Source organism: Lates calcarifer, linkage group LG17, assembly GCF_001640805.2.
Source record: "Lates calcarifer isolate ASB-BC8 linkage group LG17, TLL_Latcal_v3, whole genome shotgun sequence".
In the NCBI taxonomy this organism is placed as follows: Eukaryota; Metazoa; Chordata; class Actinopteri; family Centropomidae; genus Lates; species Lates calcarifer.
The window spans coordinates 5,430,060-5,444,964 of record NC_066849.1 but is presented as its reverse complement, the minus strand read 5'-3'; the positions used below and the strand labels follow the sequence as shown (position 1 = coordinate 5,444,964).

The window sequence follows — 14,905 nt, the reverse complement described above, 5'->3', positions numbered from 1 at the left end:
CCAGGGATGCCTAAAGCAGTAAAATATATACTAAGTAAGGGCTTGGGACTATGACAAAGAAAAACTGTGTGCTAATATATGTGTTTTATTTTACAATAACTACTTTTGCACTTTTGGTTGGTAGCTCTCTTTGATGTCTCCACCCAGACTGAGGAAAAGCTGCATAACTGTCTGTATTACAAAATTTTCAGCAGTGGCTGGGAATCAGTGATGGAATATAACATATGTGCATTCACTCAAGTATTATATCTGACGTAATAAACTTCTAAAGTGACCTTTTAAACAAAATACTTTTACTTGTAAGTTCTTTTACAGGGTTCTTTTTATAGAGTATCTTTTTAATTAGTAACATTGCTACTTCTGCTTAAATAACAAATGTGAATGCCTCCTACACCACTGCTGAGGTTGTGATTGTTCATTTTCACTGGCTCTGCATTTTCCATTGTTCCCTCTCCATAAGGTTACAGGAAATGTACAGCCAGTTGTTGTACAGTAGCTCTGCTTTCACAGCTGAAGTCACACAATTATATGTGTATTACAGATGATAGGTTTAATGATGTAGAAAGTGATAATATGATATATATTTGGTAATATACTAAACATAGCAAATACTGACTACGTAGCATGTATAGCTGTCATAGGTGCACCACAAGCTTATATACAGTATATATACAGTATACAGTCTCTCTTATATAAATAGTTGTCATTTACTCTCAAAATAAAATTGAGAAAAAAATCAAGAAGTAATTTGTCATCATTTTTTTACATCATGATTAAGGCAAAAAAAAAAAAAAAAAAAAGCTATGACAAATTTCCAAAACTGAATCGTTGAAATGCAGAGCACATATTTGAGTCACTGGGTTTTTAATACCAGCCTGTGGCATATAACCAAATTGCTGTGACCTCTCTAACCTATTTTCTTCTATTCTGTTAGTGTTGTGATACACTAGTATTGATGTTAACCATTATATTTAAAAACATACATATTGATTATCAGTTTGTTTATTATTTCATCTGGTTGCTTTTACACTATCCTTTAAGTGTAATTGTTCTTTCATTATCATCATTATTTTTTCTTTATATATTACAATGATGTCATTATGGGAATTCTTTTGGGCTCCATAATCATGTAGTGAAAATATAATTTTATGACAGATAACAAGCCTTCCTTACTGTTTATCTTTTGCACATAGGGTGAAACATTATGAAAGTATTACCTTGTCAGGTGCCCCTTGTGTGGAAATCAAAATCTTAATAATTGTTAAGGCTGCAAAACTACTCTGGAATAGTTATCTCTTTAATTTTCATAGATATCTGAAGAAATCTTACTCCATGCCCCTATATCTGAAGCATGATGTATCTTAATGCAACTCTTAATAACATCTGTACTTGTTAAATACAGGTGTTTGCATCAGTTTTAGGTTCATCCTGTGGGGGGCAGCATTGTTTCACAGGTAGCACACACATGGAAAAAGTTGTATAGCTCCTATAAAGTGTTTTGAATGTCAATAGCTCAGATTTGGTCTGAATGGAGTGAGGGGTCATGGACAAAGACATACACAGAGTCCCATTAGCAGATTTCTTTTTGAATTAATCCACGAGGCATGTGCACAACTTCTCATTTTCTATGCCATAATAATGTGCAAAAGATATGATAAGTGTCACCTGGCTATACAGTGTATAAGTTATACATTTAGAACAGAATACATTTGATGTAGTCTGATTTGTATGCATGCAAAGTCCTACTGAACAAACAAACAAAAATAAATCAGAATTATTTCTGATCGTTTTTCCAAGCTGTGTAATCACTTGGCAAATAAATTCAAATTCATTAACTGAGTAAAATGAATTTGTGCATGTCTGTCTGTAAGTTTATAATGTGTGAAATTATCCGTTTATTGGATGATCTTTGTTGTTGTCAAGGGCCACTTTAAGCTCTAAATATCTTCTTTCATTGCACGTTTACCTCAGAGAAGAGAGAGAGAGAGAGAGAGAGAGAGGGAGGGAGGGAGGGAGAGAGAGCAAAATTACAATGGTTCCTCTAAAGAGGAGTAAGAAAATGTCATAACACTATACCATAATGTTTTTACACAACAACCTTAACAGAGTGAATACAGGCCACCCTTGGGCAAGGAACTTGTCTTTCACTAAAATAGCCCTGTTTTGAATATCTGCTCATTGATAATGCATTTTATTTCTCTGTAACATTCTTATAAAGCACGGTTTTTATTGCCAGATGTACATAATGTTATCTTACTGAAAGCGGGGTGTGATCCTGTGAATTATGTAATTGAGAAATTAGAACAATAATATCCTACCTCATACGAAACACCCTCAGACCGCAGTTTTCTCCCCCTTGTAGCAGTTCTGCTCTCTGATTGGTCAGATGCAAAGGGGCGTTCGAATAAACAAGCCTTTTAACCGCTCTCATTGGTCGCTTTCACGCCACTCGAACTGTTGCCTGGTGATCTGCTCTCAGCTTGTCAACCGCACGATCTAGTTACTGTAGCTGCCTGCTGCAATGAAAATATCTTCGTTGGTGGGTGGATATATGGGCCCCGTTCCATCATTTTTTACCAAACACTGACTGAGTGAGTAGTTTATTTTATCACGTTATAGATAAGAATTGTCAGCTCAAGGCATAAGGTGAATATCTTCAGCACGAGCTCATGAGAAAGACAGCGTTACCAAGCTTGAGGTTTGTTTTCAGCTAATTTGCGGTTTTGTATGTTTTGGGAATCAGGCAGAGCACCAAGGAAACACAACTAACCCAGCTTTATTACAACGCATCTGACCAGAGTCCAGGCTAGAAAGCTGTGAATGTGGGGCAATGTGTACTAAGTTGGCTTGAGTGTAGCCATATGTTTGACTTGTTGGATTTATTGCTGTTTTGCATTGAAAATTGGGGAGCTACATTCATTCTGTGGGCAGCCGTAGCTACACGCGCGCGCGCGCGCGCGCGCACACACACACACACACACACACACACACACACACACACACTTGAACGTACAGTAGAGGCGAGCTACAGTCCCTGTTAAAAACAGTGATTTCACAGCTACATTTCACCCTGGTATGTGTGTTTTGCTGCTGTTTAGGATGTGAGAGAACTGTAACATGAAGCAACAGGACATCTTTCGAGCATAATGCAATATTTGACAATAAATGTAAATTATGTTGCTGCTCTTAATTTGTGTTCCTAAAACTGTGTAGTCAGTTTATCTCAAATGGCAGTGACGCTGTAAGCTGCATCCCCTGTGTTTGCAAAATTCCTATCATTATGTCAAATTGAGGTGATAATAAACCCAATTCAGGCATAGATAATAGCGCACTGATCATATGAGGAGGTTTAAAGGTCCTGTGTTTTGAATTCCACAGACTCAGTCCATTACCACGCATGAGTCATTCTGTTGATAGAGACAAAATATATGATCCACAGCAATGACCAGTGCATTCCTGATCATATTAGCCTTCTAGGTCCAAGCCTGGGAGAGTAGTTGGCTAAAATCTGCCCAGGGAAACAATGGGCGGTATGGGACTGCATGCAGGTTGTGAGATGAAGAGGAGAGGGAAGCATGTTAACACACTCAGGCTTAAAAAGGCAAAACATTTTCTCTGAAGCCATCAGTGTTCGAGTTTAGTCTGGTATCGTCCTCCTCAAGTTTGCCCACAGCAAACCTATCAGTATACCTGTGTTGACGGTGTGCAGCTGAGTAAGATAAGGGAGTAACAGACCACACAGTGATGTTTAACGTTCTGGGAGACAGAGTTTATTTTGGTGCCAAGGTTTTGCATACTGATGAGCAGCTCCTGTGCCCACAGCACCGTAGGAGACTGGTGTGAGTAGGCTACGCAAGTCCTTGAGCTTTCCAGCAAGGAGAAGATGAAATGGAGAAAGTGGTATCTGGAGTGTTATCTGATTCAATAAGAATAAAGAGTGTGTGGATATCAGAGGAGATGCTTTGATCACATTAAGAGCTTGTGTGGATCTGTTTCACTCTTTGAAAAAGGAGAGAGAAATTATTTTCAGAAGGTATAGTAAACTATGTATGTTTAAGGCATGGGATAGTACATCTAACTGTTGGTCTACTTTATGTCAAAGGGTAACCTCACTGATTTTACACATTGAGGTCAGTTTACTCAATAGGTGTAAGAGTCAGAATGTATTCTGTGGCTCAGGAGGGATTTTTTTAAAGTTTGAAAATACAACCTTGATGATGTCATCATGGTTACCTTCAATTATGCTTGAGATTTCAAATATTTGTGTGTTTTAAACTGAGGGCATGGAGTTTGAAAGATACATTTAAGAGGCAGGCTAGTCTAAACTATTGAACTGCATTTTGGGAGCCAGTGTTTTGAAGCTTGACTCGTTAGAGAGACCAAAAGTCAGGATGTCTCGACATCAGCTGCACTGCTTTTAACCATTCATTTTTAGTCCTTCCATTGTCAACTTAATAGATGCGCAATGCTAAACTGCTGTTGTTAACTCAAAGAGCTAAAGAGCAGATCTGTGCCACTGAAGTGCAGCTACCCAGCTCTTTAAAAACTGTTTTTTGAGCTTTCTTGAGGAATTCAAAAAAACAAAACAATTAAGATGACACATTACAAATCCATTTCACAACAAATTGGTAATTAACTAATGCACTTTTAAAGGTAAGTGAGGATTACACTGTATATATTTTAATTTGGTGCAATGTTATTTTGCAGGTCAAAGTGAGCCACTGCTGAAGGCATGTGGCAAATATAATGGCTCATAGCCAGCGTACACCCCTTGGGAGCCAACAGCTGGCCGGCTCATGCCATCCTGTAGCCGGGCCCCCTCCGCCTGAGCTTCATGCACCTCACGCAATCTACCTTTTGACTTCATGAAGATCCCTGACATTGGTGATGTAATGAATAAATTTGAAGTCCTTGGGATTGTGGGTGAAGGTGAGAGTGCTCATTTACTTACAATGTAACACTGTGAAGTATAACAACATATTTTGTTTGTTTGTATTTTGTAGATACATCTGTAGCAGCGACTATTAGTCCAGTCTAGCTACAGCTTTTGATGTGTGTGTACACAAATTTGTTGTAGGGCTTTTCAGTGAGCAATCATTTGATAGTTTTTATCCAATTTGCCTGTGGAACAAGGCTCTTAAAAGCCTGATCTGTTGTTCATGACTGAGCAAACCCAATAAGGTCAAGGAGATTTTTTTATATTTATTCATTAGGACGAATTTTAATGTTAAAAAAAACTGAAAGTAGATGCTGTGACCTGGATTCATACTCTTGTATTGTTATAGTAGAAATGAAGAGGTGGTTTTTGGGATTCAGCTTTATTGTTGCAAATGTCAATGGGACAGGGTGATTTGATAGTTCAATGGCTTCTCTTTTTTCCTTGAGCCACTTGGTTGATATAAAGTGGCAGAAGCCCTGAGGTGAGGCCACCCACTTGTCCCAGTTTTTGCACCCTTACTCCCACATCCTAGAAATTTTATAATGTGAGTATAATGTGTCCCTAGAAGACACAGGGAAACTTTGAGCTGGATTTTGAAAGCTGAGTGCCTGTCCGAAGATAAGTCTGTCTGGAAGGAAGTCAGCAGTTTTAGTGCCACATTAAACTCTAAAGTTGTGGAAGTTTCTCAGTCCAGCTCTGCCTTTGCACTCATGGCACAGTGCGCTCTACTTGGTCCAGCATCATAGATTTTTCCTCAGTGATCTTGAGGTCACTCAATTCTGTTAATGATTCAGGACCGAGTGGTGCATGTAGGCTCACCCCAGCAATTAAAAAATACACAGAATCCAATGCGCCCATTTTGACTTCCTTATCTAATGGGGAAAAACATGAGAGGAGTAATTGTGATGGTTTTGCATCTTTTAGCACAGGATCTACAAATTATTTTTGTTCTTGTAGTAATCTTGTTGTGATCATCTCATTGAGTATCAGCAGCAACAGGGCCTACCTGTAATGTAGAAAACCAATCCATAAACGTGGCAGTATAGAAAACATTGGCAGTAATGTAAAGCAATGTAATGCAATCTCTCGTTCATGTGTTTAACCATACAAAACCAACTTTAGGTCTTACAGCTATCTAAACTGTGTTAGAAAGAATGTAAATATATCAAAGCAGCATCTTAAAGAGAGTAGATGACTTCTTTTAACACTGATGTGCTTATGAAGGAGCGCTGAGCACTGTGTCATATGTCTGCTCAGTCCAAGAATTCCTCTTGAACCCTCAGGGGATGTGTGTGTGTGACTGCCAGGGTCAATAACATCAGATCTACAGTGGCTTGCCAACACTTGTGTCCTACTTTCTGAGCCACCTGTCCTTTTAGAAAGGAGGAAGTTTTTTCCTTAATTTATGTGAACATATTAGAAGCATTAAAAAGAAGATTTAAAACCCTTTTTACTCTGTAGCAATATGCTGAAATGAAATGGGCCCAGTAGGGTCTAGACTTGTTAGCACTTGTTAGCATTATTGGCCTGATCACCTCATGTGAGACTGAGAAACTTTCTAAATCGAGCCAGTCTTTGTTTATTCATGATTATAGACCATGCTGGTGTGTTAATCACAAATCGACATTTTGAAACTGAATTTGAGCTGTCATTTTTTTATTATTTCATGAAGATCCACTATTAAGTGAAGTAGCTCTACTTGAAAGGCAAAAGTAGCACCCATAATACATGAATACTCTGAATATTCATGAAAAGATTAGCTGTTTTAAATCTCAGTTAATCATGCATTCTGCTTCTTTTTTAGGTGCCTATGGTGTTGTTTTGAAGTGCCGACACAAGGTAAGATCCTGTAAATTTTAATATAACCACCTCACCCTCTTGTTACTCAATGGTCTTGTCAAACCATTCCAATCATCAGCTGTTTTACATGTCCTTATCTTGTTATATTATGGATTTTTCGTAATGAGTTTTCCTCATTATCATATTACAAAGGATAAGTGTGGTGTAATCTATATTTTTTTTTGTCAACAAATCCCAGAAAAAGACCAAAACCAACAGTGAATTGGTCCTACTGACAAATATTGTCTGTTTATACATCTGATATGGCTTGTTCCTCTGTGTCATAGAGCTCCATTGTCCAAAAACTATTAAAAACACATAAATGAGCCACACTGTTGCACTGGTGTCCTGTTTCTTCTTCATAGCAAACACAGGCACTGTAGTTTATTTTGAGTAAATCCCATACACTCTGCCCTGCTGCTGTAAATACGCACCAGAGCACCAAATGTGCATTAATCTGTGGCTGAAAATAGTCTCCAACCAAATACATTTTTTCCTCCTTTTGCTTAAAACGACAATCCCAGAAGCTGTTTTGTGAAATTATTTAACATTTAAAAAAGCTTTTATTTGTAACCCGTTTTTAAAGATTTACTCTTCAATAAGAACCAATGGGCTTAAGGCTGAAAATCCAAAAATCAGCTGTGGAACTCTGAGTCTTTCTTGGGATTTTCTAAGAGTTACAAATATGTATATATGTAGGGATGGAGACGGGAATGTCCTGTCTGTTTATCTTACAAAAGATAAGGCTACATTAGACATCAGGTTTATGCATGTTGTAAGTTAAGAAACATCAGAATGAGATGCTGTGTTTTTTAAAGGTGGTTTGTCTGAAGCAAATGGTCGTCACTCACCCGGTCACGCCACTGTAGTTTACTGCACTGGTTCTGTGTCTTAGAATTAATGTGATGCCTTAAGTGGCTCCTATGGACTGCTGGATAATTGGTCATAGTCCTTTTGTTTCTACTTGGGTTCATCAGTGAGAAAGATCTGCTTTGAATTGTAGCAAATTCGTCAACTAAAATCCTCCACTTCACCACTTCATTTGTTTCCAGTCATGTAAAACTGGCTTCATTAGATTGTCTTGAAGAAATAAATTTTTTAGCCTAAGACTAAGGAAACCAAACCAAAACAAACAAAAAAAGCAGCAGGACTGAGAGAAGCAGACGACCCACACTGCAGTAATCATCTTGTCATCTCAGTCCATTTAAGGAAGAGGCTGTGCCAGGAATTGACAGCAATCCAGCATGAATAAGAGAGACTAACTACCTCCTACTTACAGAGATCTGCTGGAAACAGACAAAACACTTTCTGAGCCTTCCTCATCAAAACCCTTGATGTTTCTCTTGTTTTGCATCTGCCTTCATTACAGTGTTTATTACAGCAATGACCTGACTTAGTGTATCCATTAGTCAGGTTTCTAATGCCAGCAAGTTAGCTTAAGTGAGAGATTTGTAAAAGACAACAACGCAGAGACCTGATGTTGAGGCAACGCTCAAAGTGAGGAAAAAGAGGAAAGCCCTGCTGTAAGCCGGAATCACAGCCTATAATTACTGGGCTTTATTATTCAGACTGATTGATCCCATTCCTAGGCAGCTGCAAATGGCAATGTCTCCATTTTATACAATAGAACTCACATCAATAGACCTCAGTTAGGTCCACACAACAGATGGGTGCTGGTCCTTTGTCTGTAACACTCTCTTTGCTGTGTTTATTTGTGCGAAAATCCTACAAAAATCATCACCATAATTGTAGTATTCAAAGTCCTTGAGGAAATTATTACTTCATTATTATTTTTTTTTTTTTTCACTGACATTTATCAGAATAATTTAAATTCTGACAGTCTCTGGGCCTTGTGTGTGTTGGAAATTCAGTAATACATACAGTTTCAATAGAATATCTGTTGGTAACTTTAATGCGTGACGTGTGAAAGCACAGGATTATAAATTCTCTGGCTGCAGATCAATATGGACCAGTGCCATCTGGAAAATATTGTATTGTATAGTGTGAATGAACCGACATGTTTTTTCAAGGGCTAACTCACAGATCTATGCTGCATAATTATGTGTGCATACACACAGTCAAACACACTTCATACACACACACACACACACACACACACAGATGCACACATGCGCTGACACTTACAAAGCCGAATCACACATAAGCTTACCAAGTGTTTAATGGTGCTGTGACTATGGGCAGGGAAGAGCACTGGCCAGAGAAAATGGCTGCATTTGTATGTAACGACTGCTGCTGAGTTGCAGCTGCTCGTGCTTAGAGAACGTACTTATTTCACCAGAGACACGCCCCTCAAATTTGGTTTATACAATACATGTGTTTAACAGGAATAATTAGTTCCAAGAAGGATCAGGGGCCAGATATAGACAGGATGGAAACAGACAAGTATGCATTCACCAATTTCCACACAATAATCTGAATCTATTTAAGTGGCTGCTGGATTATAGTGTGTACCCGCACAAATTCTTTCTAACGTCCAAACGCAGACTTAAGACTCAGCTGAGCTGATCGTTGCACAGAGAGGTGACACGCAGGAGAATAATGTAGAATGTAGTACAATAAAGAAGGAGTTTTTGGTAACATTATTTGGAGGTTTCAGTCTTAGCCACGTAACCTTGTAGGCAAGATAAGTGTATGTGTATGATTTATTTATTAGTCCAATTATTCCTCTAGCAAGCCTTACTCTCTTTATATATCGATACCCAAGTTACAACGCACAAATGGGGCAATAGATTAGACCTAGAAAATAGGCTGTTATTGTTGAAAGAAGCGTGTATACATCACTGTGTGTAATGGCTGCATGTTGATTGTTGTGGCTATATTAGAAGATTTTGCCAGTACAAGACTTTGATGAGAATGAGGCTGTGCTTCCTGGCAATGATAATGAAAGGCATTTATAAAGATTTATGCTCAAAATGTGTTTGTTGACATATATTTATGGATGATCGTTGAATTAAATTTATTAGCCAGAACTATGCCATATATAATTCATTAAGGCAGAGTTTAATAAATCTGGTAGGAAGACTGTATATGATCTGGTCCAAATATCTAGTGACATCTTGTATGATGAATTCAATTGTTTTGTTTTATAAGCTGACTTAATTTAGACTGAATGTAAACATCAAGTTGGTATAAAATATTAGCAGCTCCACATTATTACCTGGTAACCTGTAGGAACAAAGAGCTTGTGTTATGGTATCTTACTAATGTTTTTTGATGCTCCTGCCTCAGTCTTGTGTCATCTCACCAAATTTTGCCGCAGCTTTTTGATACAGAGGGTACCCAGACTGAAACAGCAACATGCTGTTATGTCAAAAGGGTTGAGCACACTGGGACACAGAGAAGCTTTTGTCTTGTAGTTCTGGCTCATCCTTTATTAATTTCTAGTCCATGTAAATGGATCACCAACAGAACATGTTTGGATTCACTAATTCTAATTTTTTGGACCACTCACTAATGGGAATATAGTGTTTTATTGTGGTGTGTTGACAGGAAATGAGGGGAATGCCAGATTCAAGCAGTTTCAAGGATGCTGCATCTGCATATCTACCTTTTGCCAAGTGAGCCACAAGGACGCTCCAGGTCTTTTGTCTTGTCTGTTGATGCTTGATAAAAACCCTATGAATTATGCTAATTTATTGTAAGCTAATTAAGAGGCTTAATCATACTTGTGGAGCCTCAGTAAGTCCATGTGCAGCTGTTTCTAAAATGAGATTGAGCTAAAACAGATCTCTTAAATAAAAACACATGGATTTTTAGACAGTATGACATGGAATTTGTGAATATCTGTTTTTGATATCTAGAAAAAGATGATGTCTTCAATCCTGAAGAGACTGTATGAACTGTAAATGTGAGATAAAATAGTGAAGAAATGATAAATTTGTAAAGGTTGAGATATGCTGAAGTACAAGTTCCTCAACAGCACAGTTGACGCAAAGGCTTGGTGGAAAACTGGCCGTCATAGAGTAGAGGGAGACACGATAATCTTTGGAGAAGGGATAATGGCACCCACAGTTTCCCCTGGAAGAACATCATAGCTGTACTTGGTTGTAAACACAAAAAGTGACACAACGATGAAAAGAGAGAGCCAGAGAGAGAAGTTCAGCACTGGCTCCTTTCTCACCCCCACACACCAGGCCGATCGCTGCAGGAAGTGGGTGTGAATGGCGGACTGTCACTTTTGGAAAGTTACAGAAAGTGTCGAATGCAAACTAGACTGGACATTAGAGAAATTGAAAAAGAGTCAAAATATCACCAGAAACTTTTTACTTGACTAAGTGCAATGGAAACAGACCTAGTGAATAAATCATTTCATGAATCATGTGACTTCACTGTCACTGAAGAGACAAAATATAGTGGTAGATATTAATATCAGATCTGTGTGGAGCAATGAGGAGATTGTAACCTTCCTCAGTTTAAACATGAAACAAACAGGAATACCATACTCCCATCATGTTTTCCACACAGTTTTCCTCTACTTTAAGTTTAAATTGTATTCTTTCATTATGTCATTTCATTGCACTGACTTCTTCTGTAGTGGTTTAAGGACACCTGACTCGAGAATTAGCACCACGAACTGAACTGTCTATCCCAATGCACCCATCTCCTAATACATGGTAGTGGATGAAAACACACATTCATATGCATTTTCTTTTGCTAATTATCTGGAGACTTGGTAAAAATTTGTGCTGGATTTGGATTGAACCTTGACTAGTTGCTCAAAATGACAATTTCAAGAAACGCTTTGTAATCTTGCTTCTTTGTTTTGTAACTTAACCTCAGTTGTTACTTTTATGGCCATAATGAAATCAAAAATGTTGTCATACCTATGTTGATAGAATCATACTGAACCCTTTCTCTTTGGTTGCTTATCCTGCTTGTATTGTTTTCTTCAGAGTGTTAAGCTTGGTAATCTTTGGTGCTGGGGTTTCATCTGTTAATTCACTGTGTTGACGAAACTGGGGATATCAGTACTGAGAGTGGAAATCTCCCTTTTTGCTCACTCCAGTTTGACCCTGAGTTCAATGACATGTTATAAAGCATGTTTGCTCAGTGTAGATTACAGAGCAGACTTCCTCATGTAGGGTTCTCAGTTGACCCAGCAAAGAACAGTTTTACATTCATTTCATATAGAAGGTTTGAACATGTTCTTCATGTGTTGTTGTAATACAACAGAGTTAAAGGGAACAGATTTGTACTTATATAAGAGGGTATTGTATCTTTTCAGAGCTCATGTGCTTTGTGAGACTGGGCTGAGCAGAAAAAAAATCTTAATTCTTTTTAACCAAATACTTTGATGTCATGAAACCTGTCGTATGAATGCTTGGGTCTTTGCTTCATTCCACTTAAACTATACTGTAGAATTACTTGAAAAAGAAACTTTCAGTTGAGATTGTAAACTGAAGTTCCTTTTTCTTTCATTGCCCTTGAACACACATGTGACACACTTGTTGTTTATCACTAGTTTCCCTGGTAGAAACTAGCTGTTGTAAAATCTCCCTTCCAACTCTTGGTCCTTTTGATTTACACTTTGTGTTATTGTTGAAACTTAGCAGCTAATCTAAATCCTGGATAAGGCTTGTGCATGACCATTGGTGGTTCTTTAGCATGCTGCAGTATGTGAAATGTAGAGGGGAGAGGGTAAACATAGCTGTGGTGAGTATTTATTTAAGCATTGAACACCTCTTAGGAATGCACACTACGCACAACGGCACCCTGAATGCGCTTATCATCCCATGAACTGGTTTTCCCCTGCCACTCTGTCTACAGAGAGTAAAACATTGACTGCATCAGGGCTCTGCCTCCTCAGATTAACGTGCTCTTATATGATTCAGTTTGGAAGATCTCAAGCATTGAAGTAACTATATGTTGTCATTAATCAAAGGAGGTTTACAGAATTGAGCTTCCTTATGAAAAGCTCTGGCCCCAGCTGTGGAGGAGTTCAGGCTACATTATGATTGGATAAGAGCCAAAGTCAGACAAGTGTAAGTTCAGTCTTTAAAGTATGTTTGCATCATTGAGAAAGTATCTAACCACAGAGAAGAAAAGTCATCACTGCAGACGGTCCTGTCACAAGTCATAAAAGAACATTTTTTGCCCTTCATATCACCAGTAGCGTCCATGTTTTGTAGTAGAGTGTGATCACTGCTACATGAAGATATGCTGAAGGAGGTCGCAAAGCAGGTGTGCTTGAGGAGTTGTCTTCTATATAAGAAATCAGAAAAGATGGTTCTGTTCCATGTTTTCCATATTAAAAGAAAAATTAAGCACAGCCTGTACACTAACATCGCTTTTGGTATACGCACACATGCCATGTTTGTTTTTGTTGTCAGTCTATGTGCTTGTTACCTCCTTACCTAATTGCCTGCTCGGCATACTGCACATATGAAAATAATCCCATTATGGTGTTGACAGAATTCTGATGAGAAAGTGTAGAAACAGCAGGTGTAAAAGAGCATGACTGTGAGCATGTTAGTGTCCAGATAACATACTCATACATTCATATTATATTTTATAACAGTTTACAGTTGCTCTTCCTTAATACTCACAATGGCATTTGAATTCGCAAAACACTGTCAAAATGACATGAAGTGATGTATCGTGTAAATGCACATTGCATTTTTTTGCATTTAGTTTATGTAAATATCAACCACAGAAAGGCTTATAACCTATACAAATGTATTTGAAATGATGGAGAGTTAGGATTCCTTGTGATATTATGCACTTAGCTTATTGCATTGTCTATATAAGCATCTGAGTTAACACTTCATATGCAAGTGCACCATTTTGTCTTTAAAGGTATGAATTAAGCGACTTAAGTGTTTTGCACATTAAAATCTGGTGTTGAAACTGATGCAATACAGTGGTACATTTAAAGTAACTGTTAATATTAGGTAAGGTAAGGCTAAGCCGATTGGCAAAGGATCAGGAAGGCAGCTGAACCTAATGTTCCTTAAGAACCTGACACTAATGTGATGTTGGCATGAAAATCTAAGGGTGAGATGTAGATACAAATGACTCTTGACAGGGATGTCCATCCATTACTTCACAGAAACAGTCAGCTAAGTAAGCAAGTAAAGCACTTTCACTCACACAATGTGTAAGCACTTTCATTATGAACAGTTTATAAAAAAAAAAAAACACACTGTGCACAGGCTACACTGCACAATCAATCTCACTATTAAACATAAACAAGCAATTTTGTGAGTTGAGAGCAAAGAACACAGCAAGTGCTATACTGAGCAGTGAAAAGCATCACATGATCACATGAGTCATCCTATTATTAGCAAGTGAACAGGAACATATGTGGCACATGCCAAAAGGAGTCTACAGGCACAGAGCCTGCTTCTTATGGTGAAGGCTCCTGGCAGCTCCAGTATGGTGTGGGGTTGTATTTTCCTGGCATGGTTCAGGTTCACAGAAACCCTGAGGGCCAGAGGCAGATGCCAACATGAAGCCATTCTTGTTGTTCATCCAATGGTGAGGCAGTATGTACAATCCAACCAGTGATATTTTTTAGAATGATACAGGTAATGTGAATATATCATGGCCTGTTAACAGACCAAACACCACCTTATTGGTGTTTTAAAGCATTTTGGTGTTAAGATCAAATGGCAGTAATGTTTCTGCACTTTCCTCTCATGGTGTATCATTCTCAGCCTTAAGCACATGATGTATCTGCCAGCTAGCATGGAATTGTGGGTGCTACTGCTCTAATCAAGTCGATGAATAGTGCACACACACAAAATTTTAATCAAATTTGTGCTTTAGCAGGGTTACATCTATCTGCTCTCTGGCTTGTATTAAAGAGTCAATTACTCACCAAAATATCTCCATCTCTGACTTTAAACTTTCAAATAAAGGATCTGAGAAATTATCTTTTAATGAGTTAATCCACATTTAATGAGATGATAAAGAAACAGAAAACTATCTCTTCCCTCTCATTTTTTGTTTCTTCCATTTCGGCCTCTGTCTCCTAACTATTAGTTACTGCTGGCTATGGTAAACTCATAGTAAACACAAGTCAAACATCTTCACCCTGTTCAGTTCATTTGCCTACTATGAATATCTCAAAGTTGGGAACACATGTCCACATTTTTAATGAGGTCA

The 14,905-nt window shown here is 38.1% G+C and overlaps 1 protein-coding gene across 4 annotated transcripts in view; it reads left to right on the top strand.

Moving 5' to 3' along the window:
* Positions 1–2,426: 2,426 nt before the first annotated feature.
* Positions 2,427–14,905, top strand: part of LOC108878928 (cyclin-dependent kinase-like 5) — a 35,016-nt gene continuing 22,537 nt past the window's right edge. For 2 of the 4 annotated variants that reach the window (XM_051077226.1, XM_051077225.1), the window contains exons 1-3: positions 2,427–2,698; positions 4,708–4,929; positions 6,744–6,778. In XM_051077226.1, coding sequence (XP_050933183.1) covers positions 4,866–4,929; positions 6,744–6,778 — 99 coding nt within the window. In that variant the 5' untranslated portion in view covers positions 2,427–2,698; positions 4,708–4,865. The remainder of the gene's footprint in view (positions 2,699–4,707; positions 4,930–6,743; positions 6,779–14,905) is intronic. The other 2 variants (XM_051077224.1, XM_018669974.2) reach the window with 2 other exon arrangements.